Here is a 25,023-nt window from a genome sequence, read left to right as displayed (position 1 = left end):
GGGGGAGTGAATATAGAGTTTATTAGCTGTTACTGAGCCTGTGTGGGGCACTTCCAGGCCTGCAGTCAGGGGGCTCCCAGGCAGAGCTTCAACCTACATGTGTCTGTTCCGCTTCAACTGAGCAGCCAGTGCTGATTGCTTGTCATAGTTACTGGTGTAGGGACCCATAGGGTTAAGCTCCCTATGGCTTTACTTCCCTATCTCTTCTTATCTGTACTGTTATAGGGCAGAGCCCTGTACACTCAGGTTACAGTTATTAAGCTATTCCCTATAGGTTGTACACGCCCCCTGCAGACTATTTAGTGTCTTGCAAGGAAGAGTGTCTTCCTCTTTGGCTGCCGGGCTGCTACCTGAAGCCCCACTCCATTGAGCCTGGGTACAGATCCGGCCCAGTAGCCACATCTATCCAAATTAAAGTCGGGGACAGGGCCCCGTGAATGAGGAAAAGACAGCATAGCAGTATATGTAATAGCCCCTCTAGGAGGTGTGAGTTCAGTCAGACTTATAGAGCAAGGGCAGTCTTTAGCCCCATCCGGGATAATAGCAAAGGAGTAGTCTTCCTACTAGGCCTGTATTGCCTTATTGTAGGGACACAGAAGTGCTAGGGAATCAGGTTAGCAAATATGCCTTGCCCTAACCCCCACAAGAGCATGGGACTATGCCGGTGAGCTGCCTATGCCTATCCTTCTGTTGGTGTTCTACCTTCCCAACCTCCAAAAGAGCAAGGATCACTAGGGAAGCGCCATATTCTGCCTGTTAATCCTCTGCACTTCATATTGTACCTCTGCATGCTGGTCTGTGTAACATCTGAGTGATTGAAATACCCTGAATACCATTGTCTTGGACAATAAAGTATTATCCAGTTATTCTGCAAGAGCTCCTGGCGTCCTATTCCTTTAATTATTAAGTTGTAGTTCAACAACACCATCTAGCCCCTGACACAGCTCCCATATAGCGGAGGCCCATCCTGGGAAAGGGGGTTGCATGTAACACATACTCTAAGCCCAACTAGCCTGGTAATAATACCCCTATTAAGCCAAACAAGTGTTACACTGGTTTTTGCAATGTTATTTTCTGTGAGGTAAAAATCCTAAACAGTGAAGTTATTTTACACTTACAAAGCAGTCTGTGAGTTTTCCCTCTGTCCCTAACTCTGCAGTCTGTGAGTTTTCCCTCTGTCCCTAACTCTGTGTCCCGCCCTTGTGCTCACTGATCCAATCATTCTTCTCCGCCGCTCTCTGTCCCGCCCACATTCCCCTCCCAGCCAATGAGTGAGTGTCCCAGCTCCTCAGTTCCCTCCCTCACAGCTACAGGCAGCAGAGCAGTGTGGGAAAGAGGTGAGTAAGGGAGCGGGGCTGCACTAATGGTGGCACTAAAGGAGCAGTGTTACCTTGTTGTTCCCAACACATGAGCTGATTCCCAGGGACACTTTGCTACTGAGTCAGTGCAGTTTCTGTGGCAGCTCCAAGCCCAACCCACCCACCATAAGTGAATTCCTCTCCCATTTGGTACCAAGGCCCCCCTGCAGCCTGAGGGGAAGCACTGAGGGGCCCATTCTTGGCAGGAAAGGGAAAGTGTTGATTGGCAGACATTGCATCATTAGAGGGAAGTTTAACAGGGGATTGTGGGATTGGTAGTTCAGCCCATGGCTAGACTAGTTATTCTATTCCCTGCTTGGAATTGTTTTGGGGGATATTGCTGGGAATAATCCCCTATAGAAATGTGTAAGTGCTTAATTCCACTTCCAGGCCCCTCCCTCCCACAAGGAGCCAATGGGAATGTGGGAGGAAGCGAGTGACCCAGTGATGGGGAAGAAGGATAAAAATGAGGAGCGGAAGGAGAGAATCCTGAATCTCACACTGGAGATTATCTATCTGCTGACTGGAGAGGTGAGGGGGGCACTGTGAGTGGCACAGTGAGAAGAGACTGTCTGTCTGTACAAAGGGGGTCTCTCTGCTGCGTTACACACTCATCATTCTCTCTCCCTCTCAATACATAGGGCTACGTCATCCCTAAGAAGAAGAGCCCAACTGTGGGTTTGGGGGCCCTGCATGCCCCTGGCTCCGTCATACAGAAGGAAAATGACAAGAAGATCCTGGAACTCATCTCCAACATCATCCAGCTGCTGACTGGAGAGGTGGGTGCGGCCCCCCAATCCCCCCTTATTGTTTAGTAACAGTGTATGATAATCCCTTTCTCTGGCTGGGGGATGACTGTAACATTGTGTGTGCCAGGTTGCCATAAGGTGTGAGGATGTTTCCATCTATTTTTCCTTGGAGGAGTGGGAGTATATAAAAGGAAACAAGGCCCTTTACAGGGAAGGGATAAAGGAGGAGGAGGAGCCCCAGCAGCTCCGCCCACTGGGTGAGTAATGGTTTCTATCATATACAGAGCATAGAATTGATGTCTTAAATGGATTGCCAGGCCACACTAAGGGCATTTACTAAACCCAAATTTGTTGCGCGAAAGACAATCGCAACTTTTTCAGGATTTATCATGTGAGAAAACCGCAACAATTTCAAAACCAACAATACTCCAGCTCAAACCTGTCGAGATCATGTAGAAGGGAATGGCAGATGTCCCTTTACAATTGGAAGATCTTTCTTTGCTTCATGGTTTTTTGGTGTTTTTGACGCTGGCTTTTTGTTCGACACACCATTTGAGGTTCCCCTGTACCCCACATAGTTTGGTAAATCTGTGCATATTGGGCAGCAAACTATTCAGCAGACCACTGGGATTCATAGTGAGAATGTTTTCTGTTGGTACGTTATGAAATGTGGGTTATATAATGGGGTAAAATGCAAGCTTTTTGACAATTTTTAAAACATAAAAAACCATTATTTTTACTGTAGCTTAGCTTTGCTGTTTGGAGATTTGCCATATATATACATACGTACCCTTTTTGGATTCGGCAGAATGTGTAGTCTCTGGAGTCAAAATGTGCTGAAAAATTAACCCTCGGCTTATACTCGAGTCCCTCTGCTACCTGATTCCCTGCACGCTCTTCTGAGCGCCGCTCCCTCCTGACTCCTTGCTCCACCCCCCGGCGTGACGACACACGCTCCCTTCTTCAGCTCTGGTGTCTATGTGTGTAATGGGGAGGGGGGGGGGAGAGCAGGCATGCACGGGAAAGCTCAAACTGGCCTGCTATTTATCTCTTTGTGTGGCGAGTGGGGAGAGCTCTTTGAAGCAGGCAGGCAACGGAACCATCAAGCCTGAATGCTATTTAGCTGACGAGGCGAGGAGCGAGTGAGTGATGGAGGGACGTAAAACGGAAAACTCACGCGCTGAGTCCTCTCAGTTTATGATGTGCTCCTTTTGATAGACAGGTTGAGGAGCAAGGCAGGTATTAATGAGTGATTAATACCTGAGTGATTAATAATGAGTGAGGCGGCAGTAGGGTGGAGCCTGGCATCTCGCCTACTCATCCCCTGCACGTATTTGTTCAGTAAGATTGATAGATCCTAATTTTATTGGTATTTATTTTGATTATTGAAACTTAGCAGTAGCGGCTGCATTTCCCACCCTAGGCTTATACTTGAGTCAATAGGTTGTTCCAGTTTTCTTAAGTAAAATTAGGTACCTCGGCTTATACTCGAGTATATACGGCACTTATTTGCCACTTTTTCCACACATAAATCGGGCCATATATTATATTTTTTTGGTAATAGAAATACATGCCGTGGAATAGGAATACTCATCTAATTTTGGGGCCAGATACTTTAACTCACATAGGATTGCCAAGCTGTTCAGTGGACCCCTGGCTTTCATATTTAGGATTTATTTTTGTACTTACTAACATGCAGAAAGTGGAAGCTTTGAAGCGATTTTCAGGTATTTCATCATAACCACCAATTTTGGCAAAGCCTTGCGAGAAGAAAGACACGGTTACCCGTTTGCTGGAATGTGTACGTCCCAACAATATACGGGTTTCAGGGGTCAACATATTTTGTCTGTGCTTTTACCCCACAAAAATGCAGTAACTGTATTGAATTTTCAGTAGCTAAATAGATCTCCGGGGCAATTTGGATGCACTGACTTCCTCTTGGGGTCTCTAAATGCCGGATACGTCGGGGATCCTATGCACAGTGGGCATCAGTGGCCCCATGGCTTTCATATTTATAAAGTTTTCTCTTAGTTCCTAATGTTATGTGGGAGATACTACCCTGCAAAGTGAAAGTTTAAAAAAAAAGTATAAAAAAAATTGATATCTTGCCCAAATGTGGAAATACCCAAATATTGCAGATTTAGAAAGCAACCTATAACTCTATTTACTTATCATTAGAAAAGGTTTGTGATTATATGTCTCTCATCAACCATAAATAACAGTCTCTATCCTTCCCTTTAGCAGCCTGTGAGTATAAAGATGGGAGCGATGTTACAGCACATACGGAAGCAACTTTATGTTGTAATAATGATAGGAATCTCACAAACCCTGATGTTTCTCCAGCGGAACAGCCCCCACCGGCCAATGGGATTAAAGAGGAGGCGGCTTCATGGGAAGGGGGAAACCAATCAGATTGCAGCATTAATCCCCTTACAGAACAGAGACAGGGAACAGATACACCTACTCCTATCATGGGGTGCAGCCTGGCAAGCAGCATTAAAATGAAGGATTGTAAATACAACCAAAATGCCTGTTTGCCCCATGATAAATCTGGCAAAACAAAATGCACATCACATAGGAAATACAGCTGCACCGAGTGCCATAAACATTTCAGTCACAAAAGAGACTTTGATAAACATCAGAGAACCCACACAGGGGAGAAACCATTTTCTTGTTCTGAATGTGGGAAATGTTTCTCCGATCGATCCAACCGCGCTCGTCATCAACGAACCCACAAAGAAGAAAAGACATTTCTTTGTTCTAAATGTGGGAAATGTTTTGCTACTTCGTCAGAACTCACTGCCCATCGACAAACCCACATAGGAGAGAAACGTTTTTCTTGTTCTGAGTGTGGGAAAAATTTCTTGCACCAATCTCACCTTGAACTTCATCGGAAAACCCACACAGGGGAGAAACCTTTTTCTTGTTCTGAATGTGGGAAAAGTTTTTTAACACGTTCACAACTTAAAGTTCATCACAGAACTCACACAGGGGAGAAACCATACTCTTGTTCTGAATGTGGGAAACGTTTTGCCACTTCATCAGACCTTACAGTGCATCAGAGAATTCACACAGGGGAGAAACCTTATTCTTGTTCAGAATGCGGGAAATGTTTTACAAAGCGATCTAAGCTTAAAAATCATTACAAAACCCACACAGGGGAGAAACCATTTTCTTGTTCTGACTGTGGGAAATGTTTCAAAAACCCTTCTGATCTAAAATGTCATAAAAAAATCCATACAGAGAGGGATACTTTTTCCTGTTCTGATTGTGGGAAAAAATTATTATCCCAATACCACCTTGAGATTCATCGGAGAACCCACACAGGGGAGAAACCCTATTCTTGTTCTGAGTGTGGGAGATCTTTTACACGGAGCCATACTCTGAGAAAACACTTTCAGACTCACACAGAGGAGAATAATAAACTTGTTGTTGATGTGTAAATTGTTATGCGATGAAGAACCCACGCAGGGCAGAAACCATTTTATTGTCGGAAACGTTTTACAAATCGGGCATCAGGCAAACATTTCTTTGGTGTCCATTATATTTTATTATTCACATTTGAAATATGTTGCCACTTCATCATACCTTATTGTCCATCGATGAAGAACCCCCGCTTGGAAGAAACCATTTTATTATTCTGACTGGGAAATGTTTAACTAATCGGGCAAATATTTCTTTCACACATATTGCATCTCAGTGGGCATTTTAGTGTTTACAGAGGAGAAGAAGTTTATGTACAATAGAATGTATCCATAGGACAATCCTTAGACCAATCCCGTCCAGCTGAAGACTCCGGGGCCTGATGGACACGTGTGAATGCTAAGACAGGTGCCCCATAATGCTCTTCCCACGGCACTGGCTCCCCATTGGGAACTGAGGGATCTCATTTCATACTTAGTTCCCAGACACTGGAATATATCTCCCCCTCCCCCAAACAGATAATATTCTGGGTTTTATTGAACAAGAAGGGACATATTCCAAGGGGTACGAGCCCCCCAGGGTATCACTTGGGCAGATGCTGTTCCCTAATGCTCACACAGTAGGTAACATAATGGGGATATACCCAGCTGGGAATAAACATTTGTGAAATCATTGTCTCATTGTTAAGATGACCTAATTGATAAGGGGACGTTTGTTGAGACTAAAGGTCCCCATACACTGGCAGATCCGCTCGCTTGGGGATGTTGCCAAGCGAGCGGATCTTCTCCCGATATCCCCACCTAAGGGTGGAGAATCCAGGGTAATTCGATCGGTTGGCCCTGGGGCCAAAAGATCAAATTATAGTGATGGGCATAAGTCCGGGGACCGTCCCTGATCCGACTCGATTTTCTAACCTGCCCGATTTCAGGCCAGATATCGGTTGGGCAGGCCCGTCAGAAGTGCCCATACACGGGCTGATTAGCTGCCGAATCGGTACGAGGGACCGATATTGGCAGCTACTATCGGCCCGTGTATGGGGACCTTAACCTTGTACCTATCACTTTTAGGTAAATGGCATCTATTATAAAGAAATTGTTCCTGTCATCTAAGGTGCACCTTAAGAAACAAAACAGCTGAGGTGAACAATACTATTTTTGTAAGAAAATGCCCCTAGCGAGCGCTGTTATGTATCTGTGTGACGGGATATGGGGACAAGTTGCGCTAGGGAGCTAGCCCATTATGCACAGGCGTGTTGCCCAACATACATCCCTCATCGAGGAGGCAGCTTAGTGCTCACAAGGGGCATTTTCTTGCACTAATAATAATGTTCCCCCAACTTATTTATTTTCCCAGTTGAAAATGAATGGGACAGTATGATTCTCACTGGTGTGCCTACATGGAATATGCTGTCGTTTTTTCCAATAAGCTAGCATTCAAGAAAAAAGTTGTCAATTTTGTTGCATTTCTGGGGGGTGGGGTTCACATCTTTTTCTCAGCCTTGAGAATTAGTAAATAGTAGGGATGCACCGAATCCACTTTTGTTTGGATTCATCGGAATCCGAATTCTGCTGAAAAAAAGCAGAATTTTGGCCAAATCCTTGATTCGGTGCATCACTTGTAAATAGGCTTGATGTGTGCACTCAAACGCAGCAAGGTTAGGGGAGCTGCCTTCAGTTCTCTGAGGTGTGAGGATCCTGCCCAGAAAGGAGGCGACTCTTTCCCTTGGACTGAAGGACGGCCTGTGAAAGGGTCGTTCAACCCCCAACGGGTTCCCGATCCACAAGTTGAGAACCTCTGGCCTAGATCTACAGCAATCATCTTGATTTGTATCTATAGTCACTTGTAACTGTGCCATGGACTTGCATATGGCTCCGTTTTCTAATGGAATGATGGGGGGGGGGTATATGTCAAAAGTCAAAGGGATAGTATGCCCCTAAAACACTTTTGCTTAAAAAAATAACCCAAGACATAAGGCTTCTGTCTGCACTTTCCAATTTTTTTGCTTTCAAAAAATACTTTTGTGAACGTCAGCAAGGCTGAGTTTGGTCTCCCACATTTTATTTATTGATAATAAAAAGCTGCCTCTCTAGTCATAAAGCAGTTCCTATCCACTCTGCTCTGGCACAAAACTTAATGCCATGGAAAAGAGTTAAGGTCCCCATACAGGGGCCGATTCAGCTGCCAATATGGGTCCCTTAGATAGATTCGCCAGCTAATTGGCCTGTGTATGGGCACTACCGACGGGCCTGCCTGACCGATATCTGGCCTGAAATCAGGCAGGTTAAAAAATCTAGTTGGATCGGGGACCGCCCTTGCCTATACCCATCATTATAATTTGATCGTTGACCCGTCATTATAATTTGATTTGATAATTTGATCGTTTGGCCCTAAATTCCCCCGATATCGCCAACCCGTAGGTGGGGATATTGGGAGAAGATCTGCTCGCTTGGCGACCTCGCCAAGCAAGTGGATCTTAAGGTATATGGGCACCTTTACGTGGCTTAAGGTGCCCATACACCTAAAGATCAGCTCGCTTGGCGAGGTTGCCAAGCGAGCAGATCTTCTCCCAATATCCCCACCTACGGGTTGGCGATATCGGGGGAATTTCGGCTAATTTGGCCCTGAGGCCAAACGATTGAATTAGAACACCAAAAATAGGTGCAGTTGGTTCGGGGACCGCATCAACGAGCCGATGCAGTCCCCGATCCAACTTAATTTTTTTAACCTGCCCGATTTCAGGTCAGATATCGGTTGGGCAGGCCCCTTGTTCCTGCCCCTACATGGGCCGATAAGCTGCTGGATTAGTCTAAAGGTGGCCACACGATTTCCGATCTTTCGTGCGACCAATGATCGTACAATCGGCCACTAACCGATCAGGGCTGAAACAATAAGATTTCTACCTCCTTCTGCCGATTCAGCTCTGAAGGCAGATTTTGATCAGGCGCCTTCTATGGCACCCAATCAAAATCTTTTAACCTGGCCGTTCGACTCGCCGACTTGCCATACACACACTAAATATCGCACGAAACGGGGTTTTGTACGATATTATTGGTGCGTGTATGGCCAGCTTAAGGGACCCATATCGGCAGCTCCAATCAGCCCGAGTATGGCCGCCTTTAGGAGCAGTATTAACACTTTTATCTTCTTTTCCTATCAAGTCAATGGCTCTGATTTAAAGGAGACATATTGGATAAATGGGAAACCCCTAACCCTGTAGGCAATTATGAATAATATCCGGTGCTGGTTTCCCTTTGGGCTAAACATTAACCCTATCTGTAACAATGGCCCCTTTATTGGAGCTCCCTATAGATCCTCTCAGGTCCCTGTCTGGGTTTCACATGAGGGGTGGGCGTGTCCTAACGGTCCCTGCCAGAAGCACAGTAGGAGGGGGAGAGCCAATCACAGCCCTGCACTCACACAAGCACAGACAGGCTTCAGTTCCCTATCAGGGCAGCCTAGCTGCTGATTGGTTCCTATCCTACAGTGCAGGGTACGGAGGGCCCCCGGCTCCCCAGCTCATCCAGAGAATTCAGCCAGCAGGAAGTGGAACAGATGGGCGGGGCTAGTGGGGTTTGGGGGGATTTCTCAATAAATCAGTTTGAAATACTACTTTTTTTAGCACAACCCTTCTATATCTAGAGGAGTATAATTCCCTGGGACATTGTTAATTTTTATATGATATGTCTCCTTTAAGATGCTCAAGCCACTTCAGCTCTAAGCTGATATTATGTCAAACAGGGCCATTTAAAATGTCTTCTGGAAGTTTCCCTTCAGTGGATGTGGATGAGGCCCCGGAAGAGGTCCCAGCTGGTACCATAACCATCACTTGCTCCGTGTCGCTAAAGTTTCATCCATAGATGAGGGGGAAAGTTTTATTGGGCAATATTGCTTTAAGAATACAGCCCTGATGTTGCTGGACTACAGCTCCCAGCATGCCTCACCCTTCATTATATGTTACATTATTCTGGGATTTGTAGTCCGGCAACAGCCGAGTAACGTTTGGTTGAGCTGCGCTGTGCAGCAGGGTTTAGTTCCCCTTTAATGCACTTGTGCTTATAAATTAGCCCCATTAAACACAAACTACAGTCTGGGGAAGGGGAAACATCAGTAGCCCTGCACCCACTTCTCTGTGTATTGTGTCCTTCCCGCCGCCCATTCAGACCCAGGTGCTGCTGTTCCTATAGATACAGGGGAGCCCTCACTGCACTTGTGGAAATAAATTACCCCTTACATCACCAATAAGCACAAACATGGGTTGCCATAGTTACTGGATTTGTGCGTCTTTGTCTGGTAAAAAACCTTGAGCAACTAATAAGTGGAAAGTCCTGAAAAATAACGTTTTGTTTACACTTAGAAGTTCTCCCTCTGTCCCTAACTCTGTGTCCCGCCCTTGTGCTCACTGATCCAATCATTCTTCTCTGATGCTCTCTGTCCCGCCCACATTCCCCTCCCAGCCAATGAGTGAGTGTCCGATGATGTCTGTGAGTTTTCCCTCTGTCCCTAACTCTGTGTCCCGCCCTTGTGCTCACTGATCCAATCATTCTTCTCTGGTGCTCTCTGTCCCGCCCACATTCCCCTCCCAGCCAATGAGTGAGTGTCCGATGATGTCTGTGAGTTTTCCCTCTGTCCCTAACTCTGTGTCCCGCCCTTGTGCTCACTGATCCAATCATTCTTCTCCGCTGCTCTCTGTCCCGCCCACATTCCCCTCCCAGCCAATGAGTGAGTGTCCGATGATGTCTGCGTTTTCCCTCTGTCCCTAACTCATTCTCCCGCCCTTGTGCTCACTGATCCAATCATTCTTCTCCGCTGCTCTCTGTCCCGCCCACATTCCCCTCCCAGCCAATGAGTGAGTGTCCCAGCTCCTCAGTTCCCTCCCTCACAGCTACAGGCAGCAGAGCAGTGTGGGAAAGAGGTGAGTAAGGGAGCGGTATAGTTGCCGGGTTGGGCTACTGTTTCAGCGGTATGGCGGGTTACCAAATTACAAAGCCACCAAGGTAAGGTTAGTCTTTGAAGCGTAGGCAAGTTTGTACTTTGTAAACACACTATAGTCCCACCCCCATGCTCCTGGCACAACGCGCCCAGTGCATGCTGGGTAATGTAGTTTTTGTGTAACAGTTTGCCTACTGCCAAGGTTACTGTAAAACTACAATACCCAGCATGCAATGGGACTGACTAGTGTAGAATGAAGCTCCCTATTTCCCCCTCTTTGCTGCTGTTCCAGCCTTTCCATCCCAAACTCCCTGCACTGCCCCCTTCTTCCTGCTGCACCTGCTGTGTGATTGTACTACTGTGTCATGTGATGTGGGGGCTGCCATTCGCTGCTGCACTTCCTCCCTAAACTAGAACTCTCAGGGTGCCTTGGGGCTGCTGGGAGTTATAGTTTAATACACGTCATGTCTGGGGTTAATGCAATACTCTGAATCCATTTCTGCAGTGACCTACCGCCCTATAAGTCCTGCTTTATGTGGGGAGCCCTGATGTTTGTCATCCAACCTGCAAGGAGCATCATGTGGGGGGCAAATAGTAGGTACAGCAAAATGGCCACCTATTTGTGCCCAATGGTCGCTGTCGGTGCAGCAATCTTTGTGCTCCCTGAGCTCAGCCCAAAGCAGTGCTGACAGACCCCTGTACTTGGGGGAACAGGGGCAAAAGGGGTTAAATCCCAGCTGCAGACGGGTAATTATTTAGTCAGGGGGCCATCTTTATTTAATCCCACATATCGGCCTATAGATGGGCTGCTGGATCATTTAGCCAATCAGTCACTGGTGTGAATAAAATCTGCTCCATGTGGATTGTTTTATAGTGTAACATGGACTGACTCCTCCCCCTCTGGCACTTTCCCTTTGAGCATGGAAATAAGGGGAGGGGCCTCACTGTTGGGAGATTTAATGGGATTCTGTGGGTCCGGGCCCCTGTCATTCTTTTGGGGGATATTGCTGTGAATAATCCCCTATAGAAACGTGTAATTGCTTAATTCCACTTCCAGGCCCCTCCCTCCCACAAGGAGCCAATGGGAATGTGGGAGGAAGCGAGTGACCCAGTGATGGGGAAGAAGGATAAAAATGAGGAGCGGAAGGAGAGAATCCTGAATCTCACACTGGAGATTATCTATCTGCTGACTGGAGAGGTGAGGGGGGCACTGTGAGTGGCACAGTGAGAAGAGACTGTCTGTCTGTACAAAGGGGGTCTCTCTGCTGCGTTACACACTCATCATTCTCTCTCCCTCTCAATACATAGGGCTACGTCATCCCTAAGAAGAAGAGCCCAACTGTGGGTTTGGGGGCCCTGCATGCCCCTGGCTCCGTCATACAGAAGGAAAATGACAAGAAGATCCTGGAACTCATCTCCAACATCATCCAGCTGCTGACTGGAGAGGTGGGTGCGGCCCCCCAATCCCCCCTTATTGTTTAGTAACAGTGTATGATAATCCCTTTCTCTGGCTGGGGGATGACTGTAACATTGTGTGTGCCAGGTTGCCATAAGGTGTGAGGATGTTTCCATCTATTTTTCCTTGGAGGAGTGGGAGTATATAAAAGGAAACAAGGCCCTTTACAGGGAAGAGTTAATGGAGGAGGAGGAGCCCCAGCAGCTCCGCCCACTGGGTGAGTAATGGTTTCTATCATATACAGAGCATAGAATCACTGCAGGGGAAAGTACTGTTTTAATATTGATGTGCAATGTTTTTAAATGTTGACATTATTATTACTTGAACACTGCGCAATACATTTCAGTGGTTATTACATTTTTGCTGTATTTCGGCCATTTTATTGCATTTTCGGTTCTGCATAGGCATTGCACGCTTGTTTCTGTCTAAAACTTAATAGGATAATATTCAAACTGTGAATGTAACTGCTGATCGCACTGTTACACTACTAGTTGTATTAAATTTTAGTGTATTTATTTCATTCTGCTATATATCCATTTGGGCCTCTATACGTCACATGGTTTGGCAAATCTGTGTATATTGGGCATCAAACTCTTCATTAGACCCCCTCCCTGCCTTATATATTTAGGGTGTTTTATGTTGGTACATTATGAAATGTGGGGGTATATAATGGGGTAAAATGCCAGCTGTGTGAAAATATCAGAAATAACATCTAAAACACTACATTTAGCGTAGCTTTGCCATACAGAGACACACTTACCCATTTTGTATTCGGCAGAATGTGTCAGATTACTTATTCGCCTCACATAAATCCGGCTGTATATTATTTGGTAGATGAAATATAAGCCATGGGATATGTAGGCACTATTCTGGGGCCTCTAATTGCCATATTCTATGCACAGCGGCATCAAACTGTTAAGTGGATCCCTGGCATTCATATTTACAGTTTTTTTTCTATTTTTTGGTACCTAATTCTATGGGGAAGATAAGATGCTTAAAAATGGAAGCTTTGAGGTGATTGTTTTTCTTTCCAATGTTAATAAGTTTTTCTACAAAGCAAGTTCAGACAAGCCTTGATGTTCGTTACTTACGAGTAGAAAGATACAGTTACCCATTTTAGATTGGGCAGAATGTGTAATTACATATCTAGTATAAATAAATTTGAAGCAACTGGACTTGTTTAGTAATCATTGAAGACGTTTCACTACACTACTTCAATGATTACTAAACAAGTCCAGTTGCTTCAAATTTATTTATACTAGATATACCATGACCTGGATGAATGAAAATCTTCATAGACAATGTGTAATTACGGCTCTCGGTTTCCCGGGGAATGTGCCGCATTCCGCTGTAGGGCTTTGAAAATTCGGTAATTTGTTTTGGGATTTAGAGCTCTAAATCTTGTTCCAGAAGTGGAAATACACAAACAGGTCAGGCAGATTTAGAAAACATCCGACAACTCTAATTATTGTTAGAAAGAGTTTCTAATTACTGTTTTAATAAGAAATATCTCTGATTGACCATCAGTAACAGTCTCTTTCCTTCCCTTTAGCAGCCTGTGAGTATAAAGATGGGAGCGATGTTACAGCACATACGGAAGCAACTTTATGTTGTAATAATGATGGGAATCTCACAAACCCTGATATTTCTCCAACCGAACAGCCCCCACCAGCCAATGGGATGAAAGAGGAGGCGGCTTCATGGGAAGGGGGAAACCAATCAGATTGCAGCATTAATCCCCTTACAGAACAGATACAGGGAACAGACATGCCTACTCCTATCATGGAGTGCAGCCTGAATAACAGCTCGGCAGATAATTTTATATTAGATGATATAAAAGAGGAGGTGGCTTCATGGGAAGAAGAAAACCAATCAGATTGCAGCATTAATCCCCTTACAGAACAGATACAGGGAACAGACACACCTACTCCTATCATGGGGTGCAGCCTGAATAACAGCTCGGCCGATAATTATGCATCAAATGATGTAAAAGAGGAGTTAATGTCTCCATGGGAAGGGGGAAACCAATCAGATTGGAGCATTAATCCCCTTACAGAACAGATACAGGGAACAGACACACCTACACCTGGGAAATACAGCTGCACTGAGTGCCATATACATTTTAGTAATAAAGAAAACTTTGATAAACATCTACGAACCCACACAGGAGGGAAACCATTTCCTTGTCCTGAATGCGGGAAACGTCTCTCGCATCGATCCAGCCTTGCTCGTCATCAACAAACCCACACAGGGGCGAAACCATTTTCTTGTTCTGAATGTGGGAAATGTTTTGCCTCTTCATCAGACCTTTCTGTCCATCGGAGAACCCACACAGGGGAGAAACCTTATTCATGTTCTGAATGTGGGAAATGTTTCACACATGGATCCGGCCTTACTCGTCATCACAGAACCCACACAGGGGAGAAACCATTTTCTTGTTCTGAATGCGGGAAATGTTTTATGACTTCATCAGAACTTACTGTCCATCGACGAACCCACGAAGAGAAGAAACCTTTATTTTGGTCTGATTGTGGCAAATGTTTATCATACCGATCTCACGTCAAAGTTCATGGGAGAGCTCACACAGGGGAGAAAACTTTTACCTGTTCTGAATGTGAGAAATGTTTTTCAAACCAAGCACAACTTAGAATCCATCAGAGAACCCACACTGGCGAGAAACCTTATGTTTGTTCTGAGTGTGGGAAACGTTGTTCCACTTTATCAGAACTTACTGTCCACCGGAGAACCCACACAGGGGAGAAACCTTATTCTTGTTCTGAGTGTGGGAAATGTTTTACGCGTAGCCATAGTCTGAAAATACACTTTCAGATTCACACAGGGGGGAAACCATAAGCATGTTGTTAATGTGTAGGGAGGCACCGAATCCAGGATTTGGTTCGGTATTCAGTCAGGATTCTGCCTTTTTTCGGCAGGGTTTGGATCCAGCCGAATCCACGGTCCTGGGGGTTCGGCCAAACCCGAAAAACTGGGTTCGGTGCTTCCCTGAACATGTTTTTAAGAAATTGGGCATCAGGCGAATGTTTCTTTTCATTCTAAGATTCGATTAAACTAATTTCCTCAAATGTCTGACATTTACAGAAATATCTAAAGTGCAGGAAGTGAGAGCTTTTCAAATTGTCGCCCCGAAACCTTTTTCAAACTGTGGAAAGTTTCGAGAGAAAAGAAAGATCTTCCAGGAAAGGGAAGAAACGTCTGCCATTGATTTCGACGCAATCTCAGTGAGTTTTAGCCGGTGAATTGCTGGATTCAGATGTTTAACTAGTAAATTGTCAACTTTTACCGCTGAAAATCTGAATCAAGAAAATAAAAAAGTAATTGGCCCCTTTAGTGTCCAGCGATATGGAACTCACACAGGGGAGAAACCATTTTATTGAACAAGAAGGGACATATTCCAAGGGGTACGAGCCCCCCAGGATATCACTTGGGCAGATGCTGTTCCCTAATGCTCACACAGTAGGTAACATGATGGGGATATACCCAGCTGGGAATGACTTGTTTGATTTACGAGAAATTAGAAGGTGGGAGGGTAATGGGATTAAATATGTATAAATAAAATTGGGAAAACTCACCAGAATTCACTCTGCGAATAAAAGCTGCCGAGGTTCAATAGAAGCCGACGGGAATTGTCTCTAACAGCTTCATTTCTTTATTTCTTCTTCCGCTTCATAAAAACATTGAAAACAAATGGAACAGCGAGACTCTTATTACTTTTTTAATAAGACATTGATATTCTGAGACAATTTGCAATTGGTCGTCAATTTATTTATTTTTTGTATATTCTTTATTTTCAGTTTTATATGCAGACACTACCTATCAAAGCCGGAAAACTTTCTACAATAGGCGTATTGAACACTTCATGTGTCAGAGTGAGTCAGGCAAGTTTAGATTGTTTACAACCATACAGAATACAATAACGATTTTTGTGTTGTTCTACTTTACCAAGGCTATTAGTTTTAGTATTTATTTATTATACTTAGTTAAATTTTAGCAATGATGTTTCCTATTGCTGCCATTATTACAGTAGTCTGATATAATACTGAAGGGGAAGAACAAAATAAAAATAGAACCAGAAAAAGGAAAAGATAGCAATAGTAGGGAAAACGTCAATTTATTTTTTAATGGTTTTTTAGTTGTTTAGCTTTTTGTTCAGCGGCTCTCCATTTAGTATTTTAGCAGCTATCTGGTTGCTAGGGTCTTATTTAACCTAGCAACCAGGCAGTGGTTGAAATGAGAGATGGGAATATGAATAGGGGAGGGGCTGAATAGAAAGATAAGGAGTGAAAAGTAACAATAATAATAAAACTGGAGCCTCACAGAGCAATAGGGTTTGGCTGCCGGGGTCAGTGACCCCCATTTGAAAGCTGCAAAGAGTCAGAAGAAAGAGGCAAATTAATTCAAAAACTACAAACGTAAATAATGAAGACCAATTGCAAAGTTGCTGGGAATGGGTCATTCTATAACAGACTAAACTGAACTTAAACGTGACCCCCCCCAAACCAATATGCAGACAGGCAATAGACACACTGGGTACAAGAAACGCCGCTGCCTCTGTCTTTAACTTCAAATAAAAACACATTCCAATATCCTTATACTGCGCCTCCATAATGTTTGGGGCAAAGACACATTTTTGTTGGATTTCCCCCTCTGCTCTCTGTAGGGTTTGTAATCAAACATTCCAGGTATGAGAGTTATTTGCATTCATTTTCCCCAAGTAGAAATGACACTTTATACTCAGCCCCCCCCCCCTTGTTTCAGGCACCATAATGCATTCTGGGAAAGGGGAAACGTCAGTGGAATGGTGCATTATGGGAAGAATTGCGCTCCAACTGCACTTGTGGACATAAATGACCCCTTACACTGCCAATAAGCTCCTTGGGAAAGTCCACAAATATGAAATTAGAAAAACTACATTTCCCACAATTCCTTTCGTCTTTCGGCGCGCATTTGGAAAGTTTCAGCTCGCTGCTGTAATAAGTGCGCGGCCGTAATAAGCCCCTAAACATAAGTTTAACCCTGTGTGTATCTGTGCGGCTTGAGCAGCCGTGTGGCATTGTGTCAGTTAATGAGCTCCGCTATTTCCCCTCTGCCCTGAGCAACTAATTGGATAAAGCTTCGTTATTTTCACAGTTACAAAAGAATTGGTGAGTTTTCCCTCTGTCCCTAACTCTGTGTCCCGCCCTTGTGCTCCCTGGCCCAATCATTCTTCTCCGCCGCTCTCTGTCCCGCCCACATTCCCCTCCCAGCCAATGAGTGAGTGTCCCAGCTCCTCAGTTCCCTCCCTCACAGCTACAGGCAGCAGAGCAGTGTGGGAAAGAGGTGAGTAAGGGAGCGGGGCTGCACTAATGGTGGCACTAAAGGAGCAGTGTTACCTTGTTGTTCCCAACACATGAGCTGATTCCCAGGGACACTTTGCTACTGAGTCAGTGCAGTTTCTGTGGCAGCTCCAAGCCCAACCCACCCACCATAAGTGAATTCCTCTCCCATTTGGTACCAAGGCCCCCCTGCAGCCTGAGGGGAAGCACTGAGGGGCCCATTCTTGGCAGGAAAGGGAAAGTGTTGATTGGCAGACATTGCATCATTAGAGGGAAGTTTAACAGGGGATTGTGGGATTGGTAGTTCAGCCCATGGCTAGACTAGTTATTCTATTCCCTGCCTTGGTGCCACAACATCCCAGAGGGAAGGGTTTGTTCTTTACATGACGAGCAGAGGGGTCTGTCAAATGCCCCCCCTGTGCAAAACCAAAGGGCTGTTGGGCTGGGAAGTGGGGGCTGCACTGGGGTTAAAGGAGACTCCGCCCCTGTTACCTGTATAGAAGGGACTTTGCCTTAAGGCGCCGTATATGTGCGACCATTGGTTACAGGAACGATCATCCACTTATGTTACGAGCTGAATCATCAGACCTGTAGGTACAAACAATAGGATTCTGCCCCCGTCTGATTCAGCATCAACCTACTGCCAGTGTTTGGCACCTTTAGGGTGAAGCCACACGGAGCTACTAGTAGCAGCTACTTGTCATGGCTACTGAAATAGACAAAGCTGATCATTTACTAATAATTGTCTGTGTGTTGTAGCAGAGGCAATTCTCAGTATTGTCTATAGCAGGGGATTTTCTGGTGTTTAGTAGCCGTGAGAAAGTAGCTGCTACTAGTAGCTCTGTGTGTCTTCACCCTTAAAGGTGTCAGATCAAAATTTTCCTCCCTGGGTGATTGACAAGATGATCAACATCCAAGGCTTTTGCCGATATCAGTCTCCTCATTAACTCACCTACACGCACCGAATATTGTACATAACCTCAATGTGTAAGTGCTTAATTCCACTTCCAGGCCCCTCCCTCCCACAAGGAGCCAATGGGAATGTGGGAGGAAGCGAGTGACCCAGTGATGGGGAAGAAGGATAAAAATGAGGAGCGGAAGGAGAGAATCCTGAATCTCACACTGGAGATTATCTATCTGCTGACTGGAGAGGTGAGGGGGGCACTGTGAGTGGCACAGTGAGAAGAGACTGTCTGTCTGTACAAAGGGGGTCTCTCTGCTGCGTTACACACTCATCATTCTCTCTCCCTCTCAATACATAGGGCTACGTCATCCCTAAGAAGAAGAGCCCAACTGTGGGTTTGGGGGCCCTGCATGCCCCTGGCTCCGTCATACAGAAGGAAAATGACAAGAAGATCCTGGAACTCATCTCCAACATCATCCAGCTGCTGACTGGAGAGGTGGGTGCGGCCCCCCAATCCCCCCTTATTGTTTAGTAACAGTGTATGATAATCCCTTTCTCTGGCTGGGGGATGACTGTAACATTGTGTGTGCCAGGTTGCCATAAGGTGTGAGGATGTTTCCATCTATTTTTCCTTGGAGGAGTGGGAGTATATAAAAGGAAACAAGGCCCTTTACAGGGAAGGGATAAAGGAGGAGGAGGAGGAGCCCCAGCAGCTCCGCCCACTGGGTGAGTAATGGTTTCTATCATATACAGAGCATAGAGTCTATGCAGGGGAAAATACTGTTTTAATATTGATGTGCAATGTTTTTAAATGTCGACATTATGCACTTGAACACTGCAATAAATTTCATTGGTTATTACATTTTTGCTGTATTTCAGCCATTTTATTGCATTTTCGGTTTTGTGTAGGCGTAGTTCGCTTCTTTTTGTCTCTAAAACTTAATCGGATAATATTCAGACTGTGAATGTAACTGCTGATCGCACTGTTAAACTACTAGTTGTATTGGATTTTAGTGTATTTATTGCATTCTGCTATATATCCATTTGGGCCTCTATATGTCACATGGTTCAGCAAATCTGTGCATATTGGGCATCAAACTCTTCATTAGACCCCCTCCCCCCCGCCTTATGTATTTAGGATGTACAATATGAAATGTGGGGGTATATAATGGGTTAAAATGCAAGCTGTGTGACAATAACAGAAATAACATCTAAAACACTACATTTAGTGCAGGGATAAGTATATTTTATTAACTTTATTCAAAATCATTGTGTTGTTTAACTGTTGGGTTTAATTCTTTCAAAAGTATTTGCTTTTTTTGGTGCTAAATTACAAAGTTTGGTGAACTATAAGGCTTACAGCGGGTTTGCCAGAAGTTGCATTTCTTTGTAATTACCCTCAGTTTGAGGTGGGCAGGTTTGATTAGTTGCTCCTGAACAAACAGCAATGTCTGTACCCCACTCTGCCCCAGTCTGCACAAATACAGACTTGGACTCCAGGGAGCTTGCTCTGGTGCTTGGTGCTCTGTAAGCGATTGCTCCTGAAGTGGTGGGTCTGTAAGGGAGGGCCTCCAATATCATTTTTTCAGAGATTTTGCCGGTGCCACGTGCAAGTTTAGGGAGACAGCGGGAGCTTAGGGAGCTAAATGCGTGGCTACAGTCTTGGTGTAGGGACGAAGGGTTTGGGTTCCTAGAGCACCGGGCTGACTACTTTGGAGTACAATCTATACAGCCGTGACGGCTTGCACCTCAATGGAAGGGACTAGGGAAGAGAATGGTTAAAGGCTGGAGGAGTGTTTAAACTAGAAATGGGGGGGGGGGTGAGCTAGAGTTTTATGGGAAAGCTAGTGTAGATGGGGTAGTGGGACTAGCAAAGGGTTGTGGGGGAGGAGTGAGGGGGGCATATAGTTTATCAGATAAGGAGCTTCTGTTGTTACAAGGGAAACAGACTAATATTCACCTTGGCCCTAACTCTCCGTTAGCTAATGTAATTATCAGAGGGAGAAGTAGTAATCTCCGCTGCATGCTGGGTAATGCGCAAAGCTTAACGGGTAAATTAGGGGAGCTGCCGGCTATTGCATGTATTGAACATTATGATTTAATTGGTATCACTGAGACCTGGTGGGATGATAAATGCAACTGGGCCGTGAATTTAAATGGTTCCACCCTGTTTAGGAGGGACAGAGAGATTATAAAGGGGGAGGGGTTTGTCTTTATGTAAAGTCAGAGTTAAAGCCGTGTAATAAAGACATTACCAAGGGAAACGTTGAATCTCTTTGGGTAGAAATGTCAGTAGGGCTGAAGGTCACAAAGACAATGCTCATTGGTGTATGCTATAAACCCCCCCGTATAGATGAGGGGGATGAGGCCCAGCTACTGTTGCACATGGAGGCGGCTTCACAACTGGGTCACGTTGTTATTATGGGGGACTTTAATTATCCGGCACTGACTGGGGTAATGGGGCGGCTAAGTATATGCTAAATGGCAAAGCAGCAAAAAAGCTATCAGGCGGCTAAAATAGAAATGGAAAGGGATATTGCAGATAGGGGTAAAAAGAATCCAAAATTATTAATTTTGTGAGTAGTAAATAAATAAAGCAAGAAGGGGCGGGAACCTTATTATCACGGGGGGGTAAGTTGGTTGATGAGAACGGGGAAAAAGCAGAAATTTTGAACTCTTATTTTCCATCTGTCTGTACATCTGAGGAGCCGCTAATGAAGGCTTCCCTTGTAATATGCCCAGTGCTAGTAATTTAGCTACTGGCGCGTGGGTCACTCGGGGGGGGGATTCAACAGAGACTTGAACATGTAAAGGGAAAGAAAGGTCCAGGACCGGATGGGATTCATCCCAGGGTATTAAATGAGCTGAGCGCTGTGATTGCCAAACCTCTTCCCTTAATTTTTCAGGATTCGTTGAGGTCTGGCATGGTGCCGAGAGACTGGCGGATTGCTAATGTGGTGCCGTTGTTTAAAAAGGGATCCCGTTCTCAGCCTGAAAACTATAGGCCTGTTAGTCTGACATCAGTAGTAGGAAAGCTTTTGGAAGGGGTAATAAGGGATAGGGTACTTGAATACATTGCAGTTCACAATACTATTAGTTTGTGCCACATGGGTTTATGGGTAACAGATCTTGCCAGACTAATTTAGTCGCCTTTTATGTGGAGGTGAGCAGGAACCTCGATGCTGGAATGGCAGTGGATGGGATCTACTTGGACTTTGCTAAAGCGTTTGATACAGTACCTCACAGAAGGTTAATGATCAAATTAAGGAATATTGGCCTAGAACATAATATTTGTAATTGGATAGAGAACTGGCTGAAGGATAGAGTACAAAGAGTGGGGGGAAATGGAACAGTTTCTAATTGGGCCAGTGTTGTTAGTGGGTACCGCAGGGGTCAGTCCTTGGGCCTTTGCTTTTTAACTTGTTTATTAATGACCTGGAGGGGGGCATAGACAGTACTGTTTCTATTTTTGCTGATGACACAAAATTGTGCAAAACTATAAGTTCCATGCAGGATGCTGCCGCTTTGCAGAGCGATTTTTCAGAGGGAGGGAGGGGGGGGGGGGGGGGGTTGTAGATAACAAGTTGTCTAATTCCAGGCAGTGTCATTCTGTGGCTACTAAAGCAAATAAAGTGCTGTCTTGTATAAAAAAGGGCATTGACTCAAGGGATGAAACATAATTTTGCCCCTTTATAGGTCCCTGGTAAGGCCTCACCCTGAGTATGGGGGGCAGTTTTGGGCTCCAGTCCTTAAGAAGAATATTAATGACATTAGAGAGGATTATAGGCAGATAGGGGGGGTTCTTTTTTCCCACAATAACGCACTAGAGGCCCCCACTTTAGATTAGAGGAACGGAGCTTCCGTTTGAAGCAGCGTAGGGGGTTCCTCACAGTGAGGGCAGTGAGGGGGTTGGGGAATGCCCTGCTGGGGGATGTTGGGTAGGGGGTTCCTCACGGTGAGGGCAGTGAGGTTGGGGAATGCCCTGCCGGGGGGTGTTGGGTAGGGGGTTCCTCACGGTGAGGGCAGTGAGGGGGTTGGGGAATGCCCTGCCGGGGGATGTTGGGTAGGGGGTTCCTCACGGTGACGGCAGTGAGGGGGTTGGGGAATGCCCTGCCGGGGGATGTTGGGTAGGGGGTTCCTCACGGTGACGGCAGTGAGGGGGTTGGGGCTTCTTGAACAAGCAGAATATCCAAGGCTATTGTGATACTAATACCTACAATTAGTATTAGTGGTTGTATATATAGTTTATGTATGTGAGTGTATAGATTGGTAAGTATAGGGTGTGGGTGCTGGGTTTACTTGGAAGGGTTGAACTTGATGGACTTTTTTCAACCCTATGTAACTATAAATCAGGCTGTATATTATTTGGTAGTTGAAATATAAGCCATGGGATATGTAGGCACTATTCTGGGGCCTCTAATTGCCACATTCTATGCACAGCGGCATCAAACTGTTCAGTGGACCCCTGGCATTCATATTTACAGTTTTTTTTCTATTTTTTGGTACCTAATCCTATGGGGAAGATAAGATGCTTAAAAATGGAAGCTTTGAGGTGATTGTTTTTCTTTCCAATGTTAATAAGTTTTTCTACAAAGCAAGTTCAGACAAGCCTTGATGTTCGTTACTTATGAGTAGAAAGATACAGTTACCCATTTTGGATTGGGCAGAATGTGTAATTACTGCGCTCGGTTTTCCCAGCTCAGGCAGATTTAGAAAACATCCGACAACTCTATTTAATTATTGTTAGAAAGAGTTTGTAATTACGGTTTTAATAAGATATATCTTTGATCAGCCATCAGTAACAGTCTCTATCCTTCCCTTTAGCAGCCTGTGAGTATAAAGATGGGAGCGATGTTACAGCACATACGGAAGCAACTTTATGTTGTAATAATGATGGGAATCTCACAAACCCTGATGTTTCTTCAGCGGAACAGCCCCCACCAGCCAATGGGATTAAAGAGGAAGAGGCTTCATGGGAAGGGGGAAACCAATCAGATTGCAGCATTAATCCCCTTACAGAACAGATACAGGGAACAGACACACCTACTCCTATCATTGGGTGCAGCCTGAATAACAGCTCGGCCGATAATTATGCATCAAATTATGTAAAAGAGGAGTTAATGTCTCCATGGGAAGGGGGAAGCCAATCAGATTGCAGCATTAATCCACAAACAGAACATATACAGGGAACAGACACACCTATAAAACATACATTAAATGGGAAATACAGCTGCAATGAGTGCCATATACATTTCAGTAATAAAAGAGACTTTGATAAACATCTACAAACCCACAAAACGGAGAAACCTTTTCCTTGTCCTGAATGTGGGAAATGTTTTACGACTTCATCAGAACTTACTGTCCATCAAAGGCGAACCCACACAGGGAAGAAACCATTTTCTTGTTCTGAATGTGGGAAATGTTTCTCATATCGATCCAATTTTGCTCGTCATCGAAGGACTCACACAGGGGAGAAACCTTTTCCTTGTCCTGAATGCGGGAAATGTTTTATGACTTCATCAGAACTTACTGTCCATCAACGGCGAACCCACACAGGGGAGAATCCGTTTTCTTGTTCTGAATGTGGGAAATGTTTTGCCGCTTTATCAAAACTCACTATCCATCAGAGAACCCACACAGGGGAGAAACCGTATTCATGTTCTGAATGTGGGAAATTTTTCACACACGCATCGAGCCTTACTCGTCATCACAGAACTCACACAGGGGAGAAACCTTATTCTTGTTCTGAGTGTGGGAAATGTTTTATGACTTCATCAGAACTTAATGTCCATCGACGAACCCACACAGGGGAGAAACCATTTTCTTGGTCTGAATGTGGGAAATCTTTCTCATACCAATCTCACGTCAAAGTTCATCACAGAACTCACACAGGGAAGAAAACTTTTACCTGTTCTGAATGTGGGAAATGTTTGTCAAGCAAAGCACAACTTAGAATCCATCACAGAACCCACACTGGCGAGAGACCTTATGTTTGTTCTGAGTGTGGGAAACGTTGTACCACTTCATCAGAACTTAGTGTCCACCGGAGAACCCACACAGGGGAGAAACCCTATTCTTGTTCTGTATGTGGGAAATGTTTTACACAAAGCCATAATCTGAAAATACACTTTCAGATTCACACAGGGGGGAAACCATAAGCTTGTTGTTAGAGGAGACATATTCTATAAAAATTAAGAATGTACCAGTGAATTATACTCCTCTAGATATAGAAGGATTGTGCTTAAAACAAAAAAGTTGTGTTTCAGACTGATTTATTGAGAAATTCCCCAAACCCCACTAGCCCCGCCCATCCGTTCCACTTCCTGCTGGCTGAATTCTCTGGATGAGCTGGGGAGCCGGCGGCCCTCCGTACCCTGCACTGTAGGATAGGAACCAATCAGCAGCTAGGCTGACCTGATAGGGAACTGAAGTCTGTGTGCTTGTGTGACTGCAGGGCTGTGATTGGCTCTCCCCCTCCTACTGTGCTTCTGGCAGGGACCGTTAGGACACGCCCACCCCTCATGTGAAACCCAGACAGGGACCTGAGAGGATCTGTAGGGAGCTCCAATAAAGGGGCCATTGTTACAGATAGGGTTAATGTTTAGCCCAAAGGGAAACCAGCACCGGATATTATTCATAATTGCCTACAGGGTTAGGGGTTTCCCATTTATCCAATATGTCTCCTTTAATGTGTGACATGTTTTTAAGAAGTCAGGCAAACGTTTCTTTCATATCCGTTCTATTTCCATATTCATATTCAAAATCTTTTGCCCCTTCACCATACGCTAGAGGCAGATTTACTAAAAGTCTGTTAAATCTTTTTTTTTTTTTTTTAATTTTAAAATTCGATCAAACTCATTTCCTCGAATGT

General features: G+C 44.8%; 4 protein-coding genes across 4 annotated transcripts in view; all 4 read left to right on the top strand.

Annotated features, from left to right (window-relative positions):
- h2ac14 (H2A clustered histone 14) overlaps positions 1 to 25,023 on the top strand; it is a 1,193,713-nt gene that overhangs the window by 1,089,675 nt on the left and 79,015 nt on the right.
- Positions 1,414 to 6,202, top strand: zfp2 (ZFP2 zinc finger protein). The gene is given in 4 exon segments (NM_001078916.1): positions 1,414 to 1,889; positions 2,000 to 2,137; positions 2,235 to 2,364; positions 4,349 to 6,202. Coding segments are annotated over 4 exon segments (1,554 nt in total). The 5' UTR covers positions 1,414 to 1,805; the 3' UTR covers positions 5,551 to 6,202.
- LOC108644767 (oocyte zinc finger protein XlCOF7.1-like) lies at positions 11,541 to 15,872 on the top strand. The gene is made up of 5 exons (XM_031893040.1): positions 11,541 to 11,657; positions 11,768 to 11,905; positions 12,003 to 12,132; positions 13,471 to 13,901; positions 13,977 to 15,872. The coding sequence occupies exons 1-5, from the start codon at positions 11,541 to 11,543 to the stop codon at positions 14,766 to 14,768; spliced, it is 1,608 nt and encodes a 535-aa protein (XP_031748900.1). The 3' UTR covers positions 14,769 to 15,872.
- LOC108644779 (oocyte zinc finger protein XlCOF7.1-like) lies at positions 18,284 to 24,411 on the top strand. Its single transcript, XM_031893023.1, has 4 exons — positions 18,284 to 18,400; positions 18,511 to 18,648; positions 18,746 to 18,878; positions 22,980 to 24,411. Exons 1-4 carry the CDS (start codon positions 18,284 to 18,286, stop codon positions 24,308 to 24,310), a joined length of 1,719 nt encoding a protein of 572 aa, XP_031748883.1. The 3' UTR covers positions 24,311 to 24,411.

This window comes from Xenopus tropicalis, chromosome 9 (assembly GCF_000004195.4).
Source record: "Xenopus tropicalis strain Nigerian chromosome 9, UCB_Xtro_10.0, whole genome shotgun sequence".
NCBI lineage: Eukaryota > Metazoa > Chordata > Amphibia > Anura > Pipidae > Xenopus > Xenopus tropicalis.
This window is presented reverse-complemented; position numbering and strand designations above follow the sequence as displayed.

Coding starts and splice junctions, on each gene's coding strand:
- LOC108644767 (XM_031893040.1), top strand. CDS start 11,541: ATGGGAATGTGGGAGGAAGCGAGTGACCCAGTGATGGGGAAGAAGGAT. Junction 11,658..11,767: donor TCTATCTGCTGACTGGAGAG/GTGAGGGGGGCA, acceptor CTCAATACATAG/GGCTACGTCATCCCTAAGAA. Junction 11,906..12,002: donor TCCAGCTGCTGACTGGAGAG/GTGGGTGCGGCC, acceptor TGTGTGTGCCAG/GTTGCCATAAGGTGTGAGGA.
- LOC108644779 (XM_031893023.1), top strand. CDS start 18,284: ATGGGAATGTGGGAGGAAGCGAGTGACCCAGTGATGGGGAAGAAGGAT. Junction 18,649..18,745: donor TCCAGCTGCTGACTGGAGAG/GTGGGTGCGGCC, acceptor TGTGTGTGCCAG/GTTGCCATAAGGTGTGAGGA. Junction 18,879..22,979: donor CCAGCAGCTCCGCCCACTGG/GTGAGTAATGGT, acceptor TCCCTTTAGCAG/CCTGTGAGTATAAAGATGGG.